The 22,696-nt window shown below is 38.1% G+C and overlaps 2 protein-coding genes across 2 annotated transcripts in view; both read right to left on the reverse strand.

The window, feature by feature from the left end:
• The window catches only part of CYTH3 (cytohesin 3), an 88,454-nt gene that overhangs the window by 36,487 nt on the left and 29,271 nt on the right, over positions 1-22,696 (reverse strand). The gene's annotated exons all lie outside the window — the stretch shown is intronic.
• LOC308650966 (signal transducer CD24-like) overlaps positions 10,033-22,696 on the reverse strand; it is a 41,925-nt gene continuing 29,261 nt past the window's right edge. The window contains exon 2 of the mRNA XM_081297565.1: positions 10,033-11,259. Within this exon, the coding sequence (XP_081153691.1) occupies positions 10,969-11,196 (228 nt within the window). The 5' untranslated portion in view covers positions 11,197-11,259 and the 3' untranslated portion in view covers positions 10,033-10,968. The remainder of the gene's footprint in view (positions 11,260-22,696) is intronic.

Consider the following 22,696-nt stretch of genomic DNA (forward strand, 5'->3'; position numbering starts at 1 on the left):
ACTTAAATAGCTTTAACAGCACTGAAAATAAAATATTTCATGAAGCCTCAAGTCTTCAAATTTGACATCTGAGTACAAAATGGACAAATATTCTGGAATTTCTTCTCAACCTCCTTTCCAAGGGAAAATTGGCAGAACTCTTTGAAACATATCAAATCATGTCTCTTTCCTGCTTAAAACACATATGGCTTCCCAATAGGCTCAGAATAACCCAATCTCCTCACCTGGTCCTCCAGGACCCTCTCTGATCCCAACTCCATAGGTCCCCATCCTGCCCCCCTCCAGGCCCTGTCCTGAGCAGCCAGCTCCCTCCAGCTCCTGCTGGCTCCCTTTCTTCCTTTCAGTCTTCAGTTCCAGGAGGCCTGTCCTCCTCATCACTCTGTCTAAAGCATACTCAACTTCTCACACCATCATTTTCTATAAGACATCACTGCTTTGTTTTATCATAGCACTTATCATTACCAAAAGTGTTTTGGAAGCCATACAGGATGAAGATTAAATGCATGTGCTCCAGAGTCACACTACTGGGCTTTATTCCTGGCTCGGCCACTTAAGTAGCTACACGACACCAGACAACTGTGCTTCATTTTTGTTATTAAAAAAGTTAACTTTTTTAAATTAAAAGAGCACAACACATAAAATTTACCATCTTAACCATTTTATGAGTACAGTATATGTGGGAGGCCAACCTTACACATGACTGAGTTACACTCCCCTGCTGGGTGCTGAGGCTCTCAGTCGCAGAAATGTGGCACCCTTCTTGGGCGCAAGGATCGGTGTCTCGTGCATGGGTGTGTCTTGCTACAGCCCCATGGGTGAAGCTATGCTCACCTGTTCCTTTGTAATATAACCCCTTGCCCTGTTTAGAGTAGAATCTTCCATGGAAGTGCCTTGTGTGTGTCCCCTTCTCTTACTGTGCCCTTTGGTGTGGCCTACCCAGGTGTCAGTCAACCTGCTGACAGTGGACATCATGAAGATAGACTCAGCCCCCTGAAACCTGACCCCTTGCCTCATTTGAATAGCTTCTCCTCAATAAAAGGGGTCATCGCCATGCTCTCATGCTCTTTCTTTCTTTCTGTGGACCCTTAAGGTCAGAGGAGCCGTCACAGCGACTCTAAAGAAAAAGGTATTTGTGTCTCTTGTGTGGTTATTTCGTGCAGCCCAGTTAGCCCAGTTTAACTGGAGTGACCCCTGAGCCTTTTAGTCGCGAGAACAGAAACCTGGCAAGTATATTCATATTTTATGAACCATCATCACTTCTATCCATCTCCAGAACTTTTTCATCTTGGAAAACTAGGACTCTATCCCTATTAAAAACACCAACTTTCCCATTTCCTCTCTCCCCAGTTCCTAGGAACTACCATCTCTTTGACTGACTGCTCTTAAAACACCTCTGGTAAATGAAATCATATAGAATTTGTCCTTTTTTTTTTTTTTTCCTTCTTTGTACTAGTAATTGAACCCAGGGATGTTTCACCATTGAGCTATATCTCCAGCTCTTTTTAAATTTTTATTTTGAGACAGGATGTCTCTAAGTTGCTGAGGCTAGCCTTGAACTTGCAATTCTTCCACCTAAGCCTCCCAAGTCACTGGGTAACAGCTATGCACCACTGCACCTGCCTGGCAGTATTTGAATGTTCTCTGACAAATTTACTTCACTAAGCATAATGACCTTAAGGTTCATGCAGGATGTGGCATGTGATACTTTCCTTTTAAAAGTTGGATAATATTTCCAACATATGGACACACTACATTTCGTTTATTCATGTGTTGACAAAAACTTGGGTTGTTTCCACCTCTTAGCTATTGTGAAAGATCATATAGTAATTCTAGTATTAATTTTTCAAGGACCTTCCATTAAAACTGTGCCATTTTACATTCCCACCAAGAGTGCACAAGGTTTCCAATTTCTTCAGTTTTCTCATCTTTACTGGAGGCAATTTTAATAATCCATGAAGTCCCAAATTTTCAATTCTGTGAATATTACAACAAAACTGACACAGGTGCATTAAAATAGATTAGAAGTAATAATATAGAGCTTATATATACTGTATTAATTATGTTAATTAACCATTATATAATATTATACATTATATAAATATATTCTATACAATATTTATGTTTTCAAAGGTGTTCCACACACATCTAGAACAAGGGAACAAAATGGAAAATGGGTTAATTGCTTTATTAGGTCGTTGGAGAAGTAAGTACTAATATTATCAGTACTATTCTATTGAATTGTTTAGTTTGTCTCTAATGAGAATACCAACTCCTTAGAGGTCAGGGATTTTATCTGCCTAGTTCATCACTGAATTCCCAGTATCAAGAACTGTGAGTAGGTATTCAGAAAAATTATCAGAGTACTTGAAATACAGGTTTTTCACAAAAGTTGCCCTAGGTATAAAAGGTATTTGTTATTTTTTTGCAATTTTTTTTTGCATTTGCCACGTCATGAGCTTTTAAAAACAGGGTCTAACAATACAGTCTACACATATTAATTAATAGCTCAGAGATGATAGTGTAAACTTCCCAAACAGTTACAAAGAGAAAGTAAAAGAGAACCATGTAGAAATAAATATTCAGGGCAGAAGAGCCACCTGTACAACTAGTAATGGGTACAGACTGGATCAATATTATCAGTAAACCATCAGACAAAAGTCAAAATGGTGATTCAGTCTCCCAACCACCTGAAATGTTTTTCAAGAGAATATTTCTAAAAATTAAGATTCCTGGGGCCGGGAATGTGGCTCAAGCGGTAGCACGCTCGCCTGGCATGCGTGCGGCCTGGGTTCGATCCTCAACACCACATACAAACAAAGATGTTGTGTCCGCCGAAAACTAAAAAATAAATATTAAAAAAAAAAAAGGCTAAGGAAAAAAGTTATTGTCAGATCAGTCAGGGCAGGCAATGGCCAAAGGAGGCAGATTTAAAAGGACTGCTGAACAGGCTTTATTGAGATATCACTCTGGGGCGGAACTCGATCAGACCCACAGAGGGGACAGGAGAAGGGTCTGAGGAGAAACCGCATGGAAGCTCGACCAGACTGGACTTTTATGGGGCTTACAGCAGGAAGGGAAGGGCTTGGGACAGGAAAAGGTGTTTCTAGGGTCCCTTGCCCCCTTGAAGTTGATCTGGGGAGTTGGCTGAACTCCAGGATTGGCCAGGGGGGTCCTGTTGATTGACAGGCGTTAGTCAGGAGATCTGGCTGATTGACAGGCATTTCCGCCGGCATCTGATTGATGTTCTTTTTCCGGGGTGGGCTGCTTTGTTCTAAGTTGCCACTAAGTCGCCACCAAGTCCACCGCCACCGACTTAACAGTTATTTCATGATTTTTCATGTTTTTAGTGAATTCCTAAAATGGGTCCCAACACTGTCCATTGTCACATGATTTAGAAAACAGAATTAGGGAGGGGAAATATACCTCCAAGAGCATTTTAATAAGTGTTCAACAATTTTGTGCTAAATAATTTTAAAGTCAAGATGACTTTAATGACATTAGTGCCCAGCATTTTAAGATCTGCAACACAATGAGGCAGCCTGATTGGAGCCTCTTTGGAATACAATCATAATCCCAGTAAAATACACCCCCCTCCATTTTGCCATTGTCTTTAATATGTCTAACCAAAAAATTTAATTACCTTGGCCCTTCACTCCCAGGAGCCTTGGGAACCAATAGTCTAGGCAGGCACAGTTCCTCAGTGACTCCTTCTCTGTCTGTGCTCTTTTCCGGTCCCCGAGGACACAATCTCATCCCTCTTCTAATTTCCTTAGTTAGCACAGTATTATACCCAAATAGAAAATAAGCATGGTCCCTTAGAAGCCAGGAAAGCAAGAGCCTTTCACAGCAGCCCCATGACCAGGGGAGACCACCCTGTTTGGATGCTCTTTCCTCCCACCCTAGGAGAACTCAACTCCAGAATGTTTCAGATGTGCACAGCCAGATGCACATCTGGGTATGGGAGTATCTCTTGATGGCCTTTTAGGAAGACTTATGGGACACATCAGGGAAGGAAAATAGAAAAGAGTGACACAATTCCCTCATCTTGTAATGTATCTGGAATGTCTTAGAAGACACATAGGAGACTTTTCTATCTCCAATCAACATCTTTGCTTGGGGATGGGCAGGGGCACAAATGGATTTTATAAAAGGACAGGGGGTATAGTGGGACAAAAGGTGAGAAATATACATGTTGATTTAGCTAGGCTGTGCCAATTGGAAATGTTACATGGTTTCCTTGGTGCCACTAGGTAGCTTCTCACTTTCTCATCTCAGCAGGAGAAAACTCCAGATACAGAAATGCAGTTACGAGGAAGTTGCTTTTAACTTAAAAGGGGCTCTGTTACAGTACTTGCAACTTGGAAATGCCTAAAAAGATGGACTGACAGATGACAGATGGATAAATAGATATATGATAAAGCACACATGGCAAAAGGTTAATTATATATTTTAAGCAGTGGATTTATTCCTAGTCATTGTAAAATTCTGCATATTTATATGTTTTTCATAATACTAAAAAAAATGAGGCTGGGATGTAGCTCAGTAGCAAAGCGTCTGCCTTTCATTCGCAAAGCCCTGGGTTCGACCCCCCAGTTCCAAAAAAGGCAAAAAAAAAAAAAAAAAAAAGAATCCCACCCTAGTATTTAAAAAATGACTTGAAAATTCAATTTATTGGCTATTAGAAAATTCTAGATTTCTAAATAATTTTTATGTCATTTTTCTCTTAATTTTCTGTTTAAGGAATGCTTTACAAAAAAAACCAAACTTTTACTTTCTCCTCAATTACTACTCAATTATTAAGTATTCCTAAATAACCTATACCATTTGGCTCTTCAAACCATACAAACTGGTGTCACTTCTAAAGAGAAGTATATATATCCAGCCCTGGAGTTCCTCAATGGGAGATGGGACCTAACAGGATCACCCTTCTCCTGGCATGCCTGGGTCAAGAAATGATCTCAAATACTAAACAAATTAAGCATACTCTCACCAAACCATGTGAAAAAAATTAAAGTTAACAAGCATTGAACAACAATAACTTGCTATTTCAAAAACAAGTAGGGCCTCTAAGATCAGTTTCCTTCTAATCTGACCTTAAGGGCACACAAGAGTGACAAGAATTCCCACAATAAGGTAAAAACCACCCCTTAGAATAAAAGCTGATTTAAGATGAATGTTGCTGGCCAATGATAACATTCTTCCTGTGGACGGCTATTCTTGTTCACCACCTTATACAAGGTGGTAAAAACAACAGTATTTTCTTATTTTGATTTTGATAAAAGAGTTTAAGTAAGGTTTTTTGGGTCAATAATAGAAAAATCCACCTAACACAAAGGTACACTGTTACTTTGCATGTGAAGAAAATGGACATGGATGCTCCTTTCCTTTGGAGAAAATTGAATCTGTTCCTTCTCAAGCACTTTGAAAGGGCACTGCAAGATTCAGAAGGCCACTTCCCAGAATAGAGCACCTGAGCCAACAAAGAATTCCAGTGAGCAGTAATCAAAAAGGTATTTGATTATTCCTTCAGGGTACCTGAGACTCCACAAAGGTACAGGGAATTTCCGTGACACAAACAAGGTTAAGGCAACAAAGTGGAAAAATATTTCTTAAAATGGCTGAAAACCTTAAAATTCAAGAAGCTGAACAACTCCAAACAGAATTAAAGCAGAGATCTATGTTAAGACATGCCATAAATATACTTTTTTTTTTTTTGTACAGGGATGAACCCAAGATCACTTAACCACTGAGCCCCAATCCCCAGTCCTTCTAATTTTTTATTTTGAGATAGGGTCTTGCTAAATTACTGAGGGCTGGCTTTGAACTTGTCATCCTCCTGCCTCAGCCTTCAAGCTACTGGGATTGCAGGCATGCACCATTGCACCTGGCTCATAAATACATTTCTGAAAGAAAAAAAAAATTTGAAATAAGGCAGAGAAAATAACACACTTTACCTAGAGGAGAAATGCGAATGACAGTGGATTTTTCATAAAAATCATTATGGCCAGAGGAAGTAGCACAAAATTTTTCAAGGAAAAAAGGAAAAAGAAAAAGAAAATGTTGACCCTGAATTGTATATCTGGCAAAAATATCCTTTGGGAGTAAAGGGAAAATTGGGAGATTCTAAAATGAAGAAAAATCAAAAGAATCTGTCACCAGTAGATCTATCCTAAAAAGACAGCTAGAGGAAGTTCTCTAAATAGTCAGGAAATGATAAAGTAATTTCAGAATATTTGAAAAAAAAAAAAAAGAAAGAAAGAGTAAAACTATGGCTGGGATGCTTGCTTGCCTAGCATGCATGAGTCCCTGGGCTTGATCCCAAACCTGCAGGGTGAGGGGAGTATCAAGAAGGTAGAGCAATTACCAAGTTCTACCCTCAGCACACAGAATAAATAAATGAAGTAAAAATATGTGTATACTAAAAACTTTGCATCTCCTCTTAAGTTTTCTAGATTATGTTTGAAGGCTGAGACAAAAATTATGATGTAGTCACCAATGTAATATAAGAAATATTTAAGAAAATTTTATCTAAATTGGTGAGAGTAAGTGTCTCTATCTCATCCAAACTGGTAAAATGACACCAGTAGACTGTATTCATTTAAACATAAGGTTGTTATATATAACATGGATGCATACATGAATGCATATACACATACACTCCTAGAGCAGTCAGTAAAGTTATACAAAGGGCTGGGGCTGCAGCTCAGTGGCAGAGCGCTTGCCTCGGCACACATATGAGGCACTGGATTTGATCCTCAGCACCACATAAAAATAAAAAAATAAAGATATTTTTAAAAATCACCATTATTATCAAGGATAGGACCGAGGCCAATGGTATTCTGCACAAATAAATCCTGTTAAACTAACTCTTAAAAAAAAAAGTTATACAAAGACATACACTTAAAAACAATATAAATACATTAAACTGAAATTTTAAAAAGTATTCAAAGTAATTCTAAGGAAAAAGAGAAAAAATAAACAGAGAACAAACAGAAAAGAAAATGTGAAATGGCAGACTTGAGTCCTAATATATCACCTTAAATGTAAAAGGTCTAAATATACAATTTAAACCACAGACTGGCAGAGCAGAATTTATACATATATACAAATTATACATAATATATATATGTATCTCCATTTATAAGCTATCTAAAAGAAACTCACATCAAATACAGTTATATATGCTGCATTTGGACATATCTGTTGAAATTAAAAGGATGGAAAGAGATATGTTATGCAAACATGAATCAAATGAAAGCAGGAGGCCAGCCGTGGTGGCCCACATCCGTAATCTCAATGGCTTGCGAGGCTGAAGCAGGAGGATCACAAGTTCAGTGCCAGGCTCAGCAATTTAGCAAGACACTAAGCAAATTAGCAAGACCCCATCTCAAAATTTAAAAATTAAAAGGGCTGGAGATGTGGCTCATTGGTTAAGTACTCCTGGGTTAAAATGTCAGTACCCGCCCCCCCCCAAAAAAAAAAGCAGAAATGACTATACTAATATTAGCTACAGTAAACTTCAGAGTAAAGAAAATTACCAGAAACAGAAAGAGACATTATATAATAAGAAAAGAGTCAATCAACAAGAGCAACTCTAAACATGTATGTAGCCAATAACAGAGCTGTGAAATCAACAACAGAACCAAAAGGGAAGACAAATCAATAGTATAGTTGGAGACTGTGATATCCTTCTCTCAACAACAGGAAAATACACAGAAAATCAGGAGAGAGATAGAATTCATTAGCAAGATCTAATTGACATTTTAAAACATTCCCATGGGCCTGGGGTTGTGGCTCAGCGGTGGAGTGCTCATCTAGCACCTGCAAGGCCCTGGGTTCGATCCTCAGCACCACATAAAAATAAATAAAGTTAAAAAAAAACATTGGGGCTGGGGATGTGGCCCAAGCGGTAGCGTGCTCGCCTGGCATGTGCATTCAATCCTCAGCACCACATAAAAAATAAAGATGTTGTGTCCACCGAAAACTAAAAAATAAATATTAAAAAATTCTCTCTCTAAAAAAAAGAAAGAAAGAAAAAAATTCCCAATACCAGCACAATACTCATTCTTTTATTATTATTTTATTATTATTATTATTATTTTAAGCTGGGCACTCTTAACCACTGAGCCACAACCCCAGCCCTTTGGATTTTTTATTTTGAGACAGGGTCTCATCATGTTGCTTAGAGCCTTACTAAGTTGTTGAGGCTAGCTTTGAACAAGTGATCCTCCTGTCTCAGCCTCCCAAGTTGCTGGGAATACAGATGTGTATCACCACACCCAGCTAATGCTCATTCTTTTTATTAAAGAGTCCAAAGAACACATACAAATTAAGCATCCCTAATCCAAAAATCTGAAATCCAAAATGCTCTAAAATTCAAAATTGTTTGAGCACCAACACAAGAGGTTCAGATTTGGGATTTTCAGATTAGAAATACTCTACCAGTAAAGTCTATGCAAATATATATTGCAAAATCAGAAAAATTCTGAAACACTTCTGATACCAAGCATTTTAAATAAAGGGTATTCAACTTATAGTAGACTTAATAGTTGACCCCCAAAGTTATGCAAGTCCTAATCCCTAGGACTTGTGAATGTTACCTTTACAGATATGAGTAAGAATTTTAGACAGAGAAATTATCCTGTACTGAGGGGAAGAGATCTAAATGTAATCAGAAGTGCCCTTAGATGAGGGAAGCAAGTGAGAATTGACACTGAAGATGGCAACTGAATTTGTGTGCATGTGTGGTAATGGGGATTGAACCCAGAGTGGTCTACTACTGAGCTGTATTTCTACCCCTTCTTATTTTATCTTAAAATTTTGTGACAGGATCTCCAGGCTGGCCTCAAACTTGTGATCCTTCTGTCTCAGCCTCCTGAGTAGATGGGATTATGGACATGCACCTGAAACTGGCTTTTTAATTGTAAGGGGCTGAGACTGAAAGAATTTTGAGGAGAAAAAGCCTAGATTGCCATAAACAAATTGTAGTAGAAAAGTGGATGTTTAAAACTCTGCCACTAAGGACTCAAGAGGAAATGAGGAGCACAGTAAAGAATGTCTATATTATTTTGGAGAATATCTAATCATCATAAACATACTACTGGCAGAAAATTGGACACTAAATACATTAAATACATTGGACAATACACTTAACAATACATTAAATGTGTTGTTGATGAGGGTTCAGACTGAAATCAGGTACATATTCTTTTTTTTCCCTCTTTCAGCCATTTATTTATTTTTATTTACAGTTTGTGTTCAATGCAAATCAACTCCATAACATGAGAAGTTACTATGGATCAAAGCATAAATACACAAATACAATATACAATCCACATAGATGTACAGCATTCAGGTATGAAGCAAAGGGGCATATTCATTCACACACACAGTAGCTTTAGATCTGTTTGATCTGGTTGTTTCATGTAGGTTTCTAAAGATGAGAAAAATGATTTGGGTTATCAAGACTGTGGTGGCCATATTAGATACTGGAACATGTAAGCATCAATGTGTGACCATGTGAACAAAAGATTTCAGGGAGAGTGTATTTTTCAAAAGATTTCTGCGTATCAAGGCAGTTGTAAAAGATTTAGAGGATCAAGACCACTTTTAAGCTTAGGATCAGGTTCTAACTACCTAAAAATATTGACTAATAACAGCAAGTGTTCCAAATATGGCTATTCTGATCCATAGTTTTTTTTTTTTTTTTTTTTTTAAAGAGAGAGTGAGAGAGGAGACAGAGGGGGGGGGAGAGAGAGAGAGAGAGAGAGAGAGAGAGAGAGAGAATTTTTTTTTAATATTTATTTTTTTAGTTCTCGGCGGACACATCTTTGTTGGTATGTGGTGCTGAGGATCGAACCCAGGCCGCACGCATGCCAGGCGAGCGCGCTACCGCTTGAGCCACATCTCCAGCCCCAATGATCCATAGTTTTAAAAAAAGTATTTACAGAAAAAGTATGAAAGTTTTTGTGAATTTAATATGCAAGCTAGCTTCCAGTCTTCACTTCCCAAATGATGATTTATAAATTTGGCTTCTTCACATAGTTGCCTTTCTAATTTCAAGATTTGCCATTTTACCTTCAAAGTGGACCATTTTCAATTGTAAAACGTATTCAACAAATGTAGAAATAAAAAGCAGCATTTTGAAATTAGTTGAGGTCAATGCAATTCTACTCTGTGGAATCAGTTTAGCTAAAGGAATCTGGCACTCTTGTTGAATGAAAACAGGAGATGGGAGATGCCTACCATTTGACTTTGTGAGGATAAGCAAGACTCCTGATGTCTGGATTTGGGGTGGATTCCAATCTATCATTGCCCTGGCACATGTCAATTACTACATAAAAGTTCAAACATAATGTCAAATCCAAAAACCACAGAGGAAAGAGTTCAGTTCCCAAAGGAATAGAAATAGCTTAACAATGTGAAACTTTTTCTAGACTATATTAGCACTAAATTAGTACTGCTGAAACAATACATTGAGGATTTACAGTAACACCTGGAAGTTCCCTCTAATGTACATATAAATAGAATCATGGAAGCTTTTTATATTACCTGTTTTATGGCCTTATAGATTTCATGAACCAAATAAAAACTGAAATCTCCATTCCATATTCCATCCTTTATCTCTAGACAAAATCTATTCTTGTTTTCAAGATAGAGTTTTAAATGTCCATATTTCTTATGCCTCATTCAAGGAAATCATGTCTCAATTTTGGATGTTATCTCTTTTTATCTTGCACATGAAACTCCAGCAGATTTAATATTGGCATTCATCACTTGTGAAACCCTTCACATGTCCTTCAAACCAATCAATTTGGAATTCTCAGTGTTTTCTGTGCCAATAAAATCAGGTGCGGAATTGATAGATTTGATGCAGACCAGCTTCTTCCTCGACACACTGGACTTCTAGTCACCATTCTGATTGGGTTTGGAAGATGGGGAAGTAGAGACATTTCTTGGCCTGAGTCTCTAACAGTAGAGATGTAGAAGAGAGAGTGAGATCACAAGGAGACTCGCTGTTGACTGCAGGGCACTGCCACCTGTGTTGGGTGTTGAATTGGGAGCAGCAGAGGTACTCTGTGAGGAGTTACTTGAAAGTGTCACAACAGCTGTCTGGTTTGAATAAATCTGCATAGGTAGGAGCAGTGCCAGAAGCAGCAGCCCCAGCCCCAGCGTGGCCACCATCGCTCTGCCCATTTCCACTCCAGCGGTGTACAGCACATTTCCTTGGATGCTAGGTACGAGGAGATAGGACGTCTCCTGGAGGACGCAGGCAAAATGGGGATATTCTTTTTCTTAATATTTATTTTTTAGTTGTAGTTGTCAATACCTTTATTTTATTTATTTATTTTTATATGGCGCTGAGAATCAAATCCAGGGCCTCACATGTGCTAGGCAAGCACTCTACCATTGAGCCACAACCCCAGCCCCCAGGTACATATTCTTTAATACTAGTAGAAAGTTTGGCTGAATTGTAGCCAACAATTGCATGGAAGCACAACTTCCAAGTGATAAACTTGTATACTTAACTTACACAATTTCTAAACATGGTGTTGAAGATGCAGCCTAGTTTCTTCTTGTTATTTATATTAAAACACAAGAGGAAAGGATGAGAGGAGAAACTGCTATTCAAAAGGGACCAGAATTCAATTTAGGAAATTCTCAGCCTTTCTGAATTATAAGACAAAAAAAAAAAAAAAGTTAAGATGACAGTTCTCGTGCCAGGCACAGTGGTGCACACCTGTGATCCCAGCTACTCAGGAGGCAGAGGCAGGAGAATCCCAGAGGCAGTTGGCAGCCTCAGCAATTCAGCAAGACTCTATCTCAAAAAAAAAAAAAAAAAAAAAAAAAAAAGAAAGTAAGTAAGTGCTGGAGATGCATGTAGCTCAGTGGCAGAGTACCTGGGGGTTCAATCCCCAGTTACCCACCTCAAAAACAAAGATGACAGTTCTCCAGATGATAAACAAGTTCAATGTCATTCCTATCAAAATTCCAGAATGATATTTTGTATAGCAAGGATCTTTAAAATTAGAATAGCTAGAACAAGTCTGAAGAAGACTTAGAGAAACCACTTCCTGAGTTCAAGACTGGTTATATAATCATATTATTCATGATGAGGGTACTGGCAGTAGGATAGAAACACAGATCAATGGAACAAAACAGAGAACCCAAAACACCCCACATTCAGAGTCAACTGATCCTTGACAAAGGTATAAAAGCAATTCAATGGAGGAAGGATATAGATAAAATAGTGGATCTTGGCCACTTTCACTCAAAAATTAATTCAAAATTAATTTTTAAAAATTTTAAATGTAAAACTATAAAACTTCTACCAAAGAGAATCTTTGGGAGCTAGGGCTTAGTAAAGGCATCCGAAACATGACACAAACATGACTATGAGTCCATAAAACAAAACAAAACTGTAAGCTGGATCTCATAAAAATTTTGCTCTTCAAAGTATTTATGAAGTGAAAAGATAAACTACAGAATGGAAGCACATATACGCAAGCCACATATATTATAAAGAACTCATATCTAGAAATATTTCAAAAAAGATAAAAAGACAGTCAATAGGCACATGAAAATATGTCCAATATCACTACTCATTAAAGAAATGCAAATTAAGACCATAATGATATATCATGACACATCTATTAAAATAGCTAAAATTAAAAGTAGCAACAATACCAAAGGTTGGAGAGGATGCAGAGCATCAGGATCTCTCACACATAGCTGATGGGAATGTAAAATGATACAGAACCCTAAAAATAGTTTGTCAGTTTCTCTCTAGTCAGAGTGATTAGACAGAAGAAAAAAATTAAAGGGAACAAATAGGAAAAGAAGAACTCAAACTATCACTATTTGCCAATAACATGATTTTAAATTTTTTTTAAATTTATATATAACAGTGGAATGCTTTACAATTCTTTTTTTTAATATTTATTTTTTGGTTAGACACAATACCTTTATTTTGTTTATTTATTTTTATGTGGTGCTGAGGATTGAATCCAGGGCCTCGAATGTGCCAGGTGAGCACTCTACGGCTGAGCCACAACCCCAGCCCTACAATTCTTATTACACAAATAGAGCACAAATTTTCAAATCTCTGGTTGTATACAAAGTATATTCACACCAATTTGTGTTTTCATACATGTACTTTGGACAATAATGTCCATCACATTCCACTATCATTTCTAACCCCATGCCCCCTCCCTTCCCCTCCAATAACATTATTCTATATGTAGAAGATCCAAAAAATTCCACTAGAAACATTCTAGAACTAATAAATGAATTCAGCAAAGTAGCAAGAAATAAAATTAACACCCATAATCAATTGCATTCCTATACATCAGTGATGAATCCACTGAAAGAGAAATTAGGAAAACTACCCCATTCACAATAGCCTCAAAAAAAAATTAGGAATCAATCTAACAAAAGAAATGAAAGACTTCTACAATGAAAATTACAGAACACTAAAGAAAGAAATTAAAGAAGACCTTAGGATATGGAACGATCTCCCATGCTCTTGGATAGGCAGAATTAACATTGTCAAAACAGCTATACTTCTAAAAGAATTATACAGATTTAATGCAATTCCATTAAAATCCCAATGACAGCCGGGTATGGTGACACACACCTGCAATCCCAGTGGCTCAGGGGGCTGAGACAGGAGGATCGTGAGTTCAAAGCCAGCCTCAGCAATGGCAACTCAGTGAGACCCTGTCTCTAAATAAAATACAAAATAGGGTGTCGAGTGCCCCTAAGTCCAATCCCCAGTACAAAAAAAAAAAAAAAAAAACCCACTATGTCAAATATCATCTTTATCCCCTATTGTAATTAAATGATTTTTAAAAAATTCCAATGACATTCTTCATAGAAATACAAAAAGCAATCATGAAATTCATTTGGAAAAGTGAGAGAGGCAGAATAGCCAAATCAATCCTTAGCAAGAAAAATGAAGCAGGAGGCATCACAATACCAGACCTTAAATTATACTACAGAGCCATAGTAACAAAAACAGTATGATATACAGACCAATGGTACAAAACAGAAGACACAGAGGCAAACCCACATAAATACAATTATCTCATACTAGACAAAGGTGCCAGAAACAAACATTAGAGAAAAGATAGCCTCTTCAACAAATGGTGCTGGGAAAGCTGAACATCCATATGTAGCAAAATGAAATTAAACCTCTATCTCTCACCTTGCACAAAAATCAACTCAAAATGGATCAAAGACTTAGGTACTAGAATAGAGACCCTGCACCTAATAGAAGAAAAGGTAGGGGGCTGGGGATGTGGCTCAAGCGGTAGCGCGCTCGCCTGGCGTGCGTGCGACCCGGGTTCGATCCTCAGCACCACATACAAAGATGTTGTGTCCGCCGAGAACTAAAAAATAAATATTAAAAATTCTCTCTCTCTCTCTCTCTCTCTCTCTCTCTCTCTCTCCTCTCTCACTCTCTCTTAAAAAAAAAAAAAAAAAAGAAGAAAAGGTAGGCCCAAATCTCCACCATAGGACCTGACTTCCTTAACAAGACTCCTAAAGCTCAAGAAGTAAAATCAAGAATCAGTAAATGGGATGGAATCAAACTAAAAAGCTTCTTCACAGCAAAGGAAACAATGAATAATGTAAAGAGAGAGCCTACAAAATGGGAAAAAAAATATTTACCACACACACCTCAGATAGAGTATTAATTTCCAGGATATATAAAGAACTCAAAAAACAAACAAACAAACAAAAAACATATAACCCAATCAATAAATGGGCAAAGGAACTGAACAGACACTTCACAGAAGAAGAAATACAACTGACAAACAAATATATGAAACGATGTTCAACATCTCTAGCAATTGGAGAAATGCAAATCAAAACTACATGACTGGGTAATGACTGCACAACTATAAATTTACTACAAGTCACTAAATTTTACAAAGTGGGTAAATTTTATGGTATGTAAATTGTATCTCAATAAAGCTATTTAAAAATAAGTCTTGGGCAGGGGATGTGGCTCAATCAGTAGCGTGCTCACCTGGCATATGCGGGGCGCTGGGTTCGATCCTCAGCACCACATAAAAATAAAGATGTTGTGTCCACTGAAAACTAAAAAAATAAATATTAAAAAAATTCTCTCTCTCTAAAAAAAAAAAATAATAATAATAAGTTTGGCTGGGCATGAAGGTATAAGTTGATAATCCCAGTAACTTGGGAGGCTGAAGCAGGAGAATCACAAGTTCAAGGCCAGCCTCATCAACTTAGCAAGACCCTGTTTCAAAGTAAAAAAATTAAAAGAGCTATGGATGTAGTTCAATGGTTAAGCATCCCTGGGTTCAATCCCCAGGACCAAAAAAGGTAAGTTTTGGGCACTAGTCTTTTTTTTTTTTTTTTTTTTTTTTGGTACCAGGAATTGAACCCAGAAGCACTTAACCACTGAGCCATATCCCCATCCCATTTTTAAAATATTTTAATTAGAGACAGGGTCTCGCTAAGTTGTTTAGGGCCTTGCTAAATTGCTGAGGCTGGCTTTGAACTCGAAATCCTCCTGCTTCAGCCTCCAGAACTGCTGGATCTACAGGTATGTGCCATTGACTCCAGCTGGAGGCTGGTCTTTGTTTTGGAATCCTAGCATCCAGGATTCTTAGTTCTATATTCTGTCACCCTGTGCCTATTTTTCATTTTCACTTTCTATGTATTCCAAGAGAGATAGTAAAACTAGAACATGCAGCATTTAATGGTGAGTCCCAAAACAAAGTCTAGTTATTAGCCTAGTTATTGAATAAAAAGTCTAATAATGAGTCTTAATTATAAATCAAGAAAACATTATTTGGGCTGGGGATGTGGCTCAGGCGGTAGCGTGCTCACCTGGCATGCGTGCGGCCCGGGTTTGATCCTCAGCACCACATACCAACAAAGATGTTGTGTCCGCCAATAACTAAAAAATAAATAATAAAAAATTCTCTCTCTTCTCTCTCTTTAAAAAAAAAAGAAAATATTTGTCATATTGTCCAACAAGGTGTGTACTTATTCACTATTACATATCAAATGGATTATTTGAAGAAATTGTTCTGGATATGAAGATAAAGGTATGGGATAAAAATTGTCCAAACAGGACCCAGATTATGTAGCATTTAAAAAAATTTAAAATGGGGCTGGGGATGTGGCTCAGTGGTAGAATGCTAACCTAACATGTGTGAGGCGCTGGATTCGATCCTCAGCACCAAATAAAAATAAATAAATAAAATAAAGGTATTGTGTCCAACTAAACTAAAAACATTTTAGAAAAAATTAAAAAGGGAGAAATCCACACTAAAAGTATTGTTTTATAAAAAAGAAGAAAACTTTTTGTCTTTAAACAACAAATAAAAAAACAATCTGAAATGTTCATCATTAGGTGACCCATGACTTACACCTGAGTCACTAGTCTGACAAATCCTACCTCAGGTAAAGAGGGTGTTTAAAAAAATAAGACAGTGTGGTGGTGAAAAGCCTGTGATCCCAGCAACTTGAGAGGCTGAGGCAGGAGTACTCAAGTTCAAGGCCAGCCACAGCAAGTAAGAAAGACGCTCAGCAACTTAGACCCTGTCTCAAAATTAAAAGTTTAGTGGCAAAGCACCCTTGGGGTCAATCCCCAATAGAAGAAAAGAAAAACAAAGAAAAAGCAATACAACTATGATTGGCTCCCTTTTTAAACTGGAAGAATCTGAGAGGTCTCCATGTAAAGATTTGGAGGTCCTCCCACAGCTATTACACATCTGCACCCACCAACAATATTCCCCATGAAATTTAGCAGTGGAAGTGCTTCCTCATTCTTTGCCTGGAAGCCTGACCACACTCCCTCTTTAGCAAATTGGATACAGCTGTAGGACATCTGTATTTGGTTTCCCACTCACAAACATCTAAAAGGTAAAACACTTGAGGAATTTAATGTTTAGATGGGGATGGGAGAGTGCTATTTTAGGACACAGCAGGCAAATCAGGGTGTAGTCCATCTGGTTTGTATCTCACAGTCCAAGGAAGAAAGATGAAGTTGGCAGTCTGGACTGAAAGCCATCACAGGGATTCCTCCAGCCACTCCACAGTACAGCCCTGATGAACCTTTCCATCATCTCCCAAAATTTTAGCCCATGTCAGGTTTTGTAACACAATTCCAAACTGACTCTCCATCAGGATCTCAAATGATTTTTAAGAATTTGAAAGTTCTTTTGAAACAGAAATTGGACAAGAAAAATTGGTAGTTTTAGTCCCCAGAGACCAGATCAAGATGGCAGGACTGGCACATGGGTGTTCGATATCCTTTAAACTCAAAGAGTGACAGAAGAGACTTTTTAAAGAAAAAATCATTTTCATTCCAGGAATGCTAAAACTATACAAAAAAGAAGACAGGAACACACTGAAGGAAAAAAAAGCAAATTCACAATAAAACACATGCAGAAGACTGCTGTGAAGTCAGTGTTTAAGAGGAGTTCTAAGCCTTAAGTTAGTGGATATAATATGTGCAAATGGGTTTTCTTAAAAATCAAACAGTATAGAAAACCTCATAATGAAAGACATATATGATCATCGAACTCCATGGGGAAAAGCATTTGATAAAATTCAACAGCCTTTTTTGATTAAAAAAAAAAATTCTCAGGCTAAGGGTGTAGCTCAGTGGTAGAACTCTTACCAGCATGAATGAGGACCAGAATTCCATACCCAACATGAGAAAGAAATTTTTAAAAAAATGTAAACTAAGAATAGGAGATTTCTAAATGTAATTGAAGGACTTCCGGCAGAATCCTACAGCAAACATCAGACTTAACAACATTCCCATTCAAGATAGGACCAAAATGAGGGTGTTCTAACCCTGTTGCTCTTCAAGGCAAGACTTGAAGGCAGGTTTTCCAAGGCTAGAAAGAAAGCCTTTTTAGCAAACCAAAGGGAAAGAAGCATTCACATCAACTAAGATATAAATAATCAGCAAATCTATACTTGTCCACCCCAAAGAGCTGTCACATTCTTTGTGTATTTTCCAAGCCAACAATATCTCATCAACTTTATTGAAAATGTTCCTGAAAAAAATTTTATGGTTCCTGAAGCAAAGAATCCAACAGCAAACGAGATCAAGTAACTTAACCAGACCTCAGCTGAATCAGGATACACAGGTGGTAACTTTCTGGAAAATACTTTTAGATTCCCTGATCTTTGCAAGGGGCCTGCATTTCTTTAATTATAAAATGGTAGGTGGGTTAGAATTTCAGAAACAACCAGATAATGGTTCAGGTTCATTCTGACTCAGATTCTTATTTTAAAAAGTATTTGTTAATAATGAATGTGAAGGGGCTGGGGTTGTGGCTCAGCGGTAGAGCGCTCACCTAGCATGTGCAAGGCGCTGGGTTTGATTCTCAGCACCACATTAAAAAAAATAAATAAAGGTATTGGGGCTGAGATTGTGGCTCAGCGGTAGAGCACTCACCTAGCATGTGCGAGGCCCTGGGTTCGATTCTAAGCACCACATAAAAAAAAAAAATAAAGATATTGAGTCCAACTACAACTAAAAAATAAAAATAAAATAAAAAAATAAACGTATTGGGCTGGGGATGTGGCTCAAGCGGTAGCGCGCTCGCCTGGCATGCGTACGGCCAGGGTTCGATTCTCAGCACCACATACAAAGATGTTGTGTCCACCGATAACTAAAAAAATAAATAAATAAATATTAAAATTCTCTAAAAATTTTTAAAAATAGTTAATGTGAAAATGTGAAGCTTATTCTTATTTTATATTCTTTAAGTATTAACTCTGCTAACCAAAGATCACAGAAGAATGGTCTAAGAAATTATTTTCTTTTTTCTCTTATTTTTTTTTCCTCCAGTGCTGAGGATAAGACCCAGGGCATTGAATATGCTAAGCAAATGCTCTACCACTGAGTATACCCCCAGAAATTATTTTCTTGATTCTCTATTCCTTTTCATTATTTCAAACCACTATGGATTACCTTTCCAGTTTCAAAGAGGAAGTAGAGAGAATAGATCACATAAGCACAAGCACATTCATGAAAGAACAGACTGTGGCCTGGATAAAGGATATTTTCCATACATTTACTTTAAAGCCATGTTTTTCCATGTACATTGGACAGAAGAACATACTTAACATGCCCTCTAGCCAGGACTCAGTTCAAAACACTTAGCCTCAAATGTGGAGTCTTTGGGGGGGAGGAAGGAGTAGGAAAGAAGTCTTTTGTGAGAAAAGAATCAAGTTCTCAAGTTGTGTGGGAGTGTAGGATTCAGGGGTCAGGCCACACTGACAGAGTGAGGCTGGGAGCAAAGAAACTCCCCCCAAATGACCTTAAAAAAAAAAAAAAAAAAAAAAAAAGAAAAGTTTTACAGCAAGTAGTGGAGGTGAAAGAACTTCTTATTTGCATCCAAACCATGCTCAACTTTAACATTTAGCCTCTGGAAACGAGGCTGCCCTCCTCTGAGAAGCGTCCTCCCACACTTTCTATCAGCCCTCCCCACAATCCGGGTCCACAGAAGGATTCCCTCCCGCTCAAGAACACTGCCCTACTTTTAAGAATGCAAAATCCGCCTTTATTTATTATTATTATTTTTTTTATTGGAGACTTCCTCCTTCTAGTTGGTCATATCTTCTTTCCTTTATTCCTCTGATGGGAAAAAGTATCTAATCTTGTTAGACATTTTATTGGTAACAGTGAGTTATTGAGGATGCAGTGACAAGTAAAACATAAGGCACTTTGCAATAGCTGTATAAGACCCTTCATTTGGAAAGCTCCTAGTGCACATACAAACAGGACACAGAGAGCATCTATAGAGACATACACAAACGGCCTCACATTCTCTGAGCACAGAGTAACAGATGTTTAACATCCGTCCAGTGACAGAATGAAAGAGTGGAACAGAAGGTAAAACCTGAATTAGCCAAATAAAGTGTAGAGGGAAATCCAAGGAGGAAACAGGTAGTTAGTTACTGGAGTTGGCCACGGAACCATGATACCCTACTGACTTGCTGCTCCTGTCTGATGTAGCCAAAGAAAGAAAAGCAGTTACAACTTTAATTTTAAGTATCTAAAAAAAGACAAAGTGTTTTTGCCTCTAGTTTAAAAACCATAGAGTGTCTTTAGCCTTATAAAGTATCACTACTATCAGGAGTGCTGGGTTGGCTAAGAAAGACATACAGAATGGAAAGAGACTACTTGCCCAGGAATGGGCTACGGAGGGTTTGCAGCTTAATGCCACCCTCATAAGCCTTATATAGGTTATTTAATCCATTAAACTCTCAGTTTTCTCATCTACTGAATGGGGTTTACAGTATCAATCTCAAGGACTGTGTTGATAACTACAAATGAACTCACAGTCCACAGGGAAAGCAACACATTTACCAATACCATTGTTGCTCTTACTGTTATGATTATATTAATTACTATCAACATCCTTCAGCTAGAAACTTATGGGGAGTTTCTCCTTATGGCAGAGTCTCGGGAACCTAAAGATAAAATACCTATTCCAGTTCTAGGAGGGAAGAGGAACTTGAAGTGAATAGGGAACATCAAATGACTAATACAAACCCCAAAGAGACAGAACAAGTTTAAAAAAAAAAAAGCGGGGGGAGGGGTGCTGGATGACTTGGGAGGCTGAAACAGAAGAATCCCAAGTTCAAAGCCAGCATAAGCAATTTAGGAAGGCCCTAAACAACTTAGCAAGACTCTGTCTCAAAATAAAAAATAAAAAGGGCTGGGGATGTTGCTCAGTGATTAAGGATTCAATCCCCAGTAACAAAATAAATATTTAGGATACCAATTACATTCTACTATATTAGCAACCAGACTTAAAGTTCTGTGTCTTAAGGTACTGAAATGACAATTTTAAGACTATTTATCACAGTGGAATTTACATGGTTTAAATATAAAGAAAGAAGGGATCTAAGTCCACAATAGGAAACACAGTATTCTTCATATCACAGAACATGAGGCCACTTAATAACAATGTAGACCTCTACTGACATAATAGGAAGCCTATATCATAGTGTAAAATGAAAAGAACTGGGTACAACACTATAAGTACATAAGATTCCATTAATGTTTTCAAAAACATACTATATTCACTCAGAAAAGTAAAATTATACAAACAAAAGCATGATAATGGTGGAATTGCAGGTGATTTTTATTCGTTGTAATTTTCTGAAATTTCTTAGGAATTTATATTTTTACATGCTACTTATATCTTGAAATAAGATTTTGTTGTTTAGCAGGTAACCTGGGTGTGCTGCAGTTCCACAAACAGAAGGTTTCATAGCCTGCTTCCAGTGGCCCCACTTTCCCTTTGGTGGCTCAGGCCTCAAGGCTCCCTGGAGGCCTCCAGGCCTCTTCCCCTCTCCCCTGCACTGAGCCCTACCTTGGAATTCATCAGTTCAACACTGTTCTCTTCCTAGCAATGCTTCCTGCAGTAGGCCCAATGCCCACAGACAGACAAGCCACAGGTCCTCTGCCCTCTTTACACCTTTTAAAAGGGAAAGAGCATTTAACACTCAAGGTGGTTCAAAACATCAATAAATTCCAAGAGGGAAACAGAGAAATGTCAGGAGAATGAGTAGGAAAGAGGCCTCCAGGTGGAGAATGGCCTGGGGTGGGGGAGAGCCTCCTTGTCAGAAGGGAGAACAAGCACAATACCCCAGAGATCTCAGCAGGAGGGTAGGCCATTCCACAGTCACAAGACACCAAAGTGCTTTCACAGGGGTGAGATCAGCAGGCATCTCCCAAGACTCCTCACCCAGCAGGGTGCATGGGGATTGGTGCATATGCCAGGAGCACACCTGCCTCTCAGGCACTCATGTTCATCACACTGGAGAAATCTACCTATCAAAATAGCATGCCCTGGGCTGGGGTTGTGGCTCAGTGGCAAAGTGCTTGCTCACACATGTGAGGCACTGGGTTCAATCCTCAGCACCACATAAAAATAAACAAACAAAATAAAGATATTGTGTCCATCTGTAACTAAACGGGAGGGGGAAAAAAAACAGCATGCCCTGTGTCAACTAACAATGAGAAACAATAACTGTCTAACACTGAGTCCTTGGACATACAAGGCTGTTATATTCTCTCAATGCTAACTGATAAACTCAGAGATAAATTTAAGTCTGTAACACATTAATACTAGGAAATTAACATGATTGTGACATTTATCTTCCAAGAGGGGATGCCCCTTTACATGATGCCATCACCATGTAAAGTGAGGGGGAAAAAGCTCAAACAATGGTTTAAGGACATTAAGATATTGGTCTGATGCACCCATCTCACCATAAGGACCCTTCACAAACCCCAGAGTTCACTGCTAATGCTGCCTGTACCTTCACATTGAGAAAGGGTTCTCTACCATCCCCCAATTCTGGATAGATTCAAACATTCTTAACAAACTAGAAGACAAATCTGTCCTCTGACCTTGGATACCATAGTAGACTCAGGGTGGCCCTAGGAGACATGGCAACAAGAAGAACCCAGTGACACACTTACAGATTAAACAAGCTCCACGCCTATTGCCAGTCTTAGGGACACTGAAGTTAGGCCTCCCAAAAAAAGAGGGCACAAGGATATTTATCTAGCTTTCCAACTTTCCAAACATCTATTATTTCAGCTGCTATTCCCCTATACCTGCTAAGACCATGAAGAGCACATCAAGAGCACAACCAGACTATATGACCTGTCATGATG

The sequence above is a fragment of the Spermophilus citellus genome (genome assembly GCF_964194105.1).
Source record: "Spermophilus citellus genome assembly, chromosome: 6".
Lineage (NCBI taxonomy): Eukaryota > Metazoa > Chordata > Mammalia > Rodentia > Sciuridae > Spermophilus > Spermophilus citellus.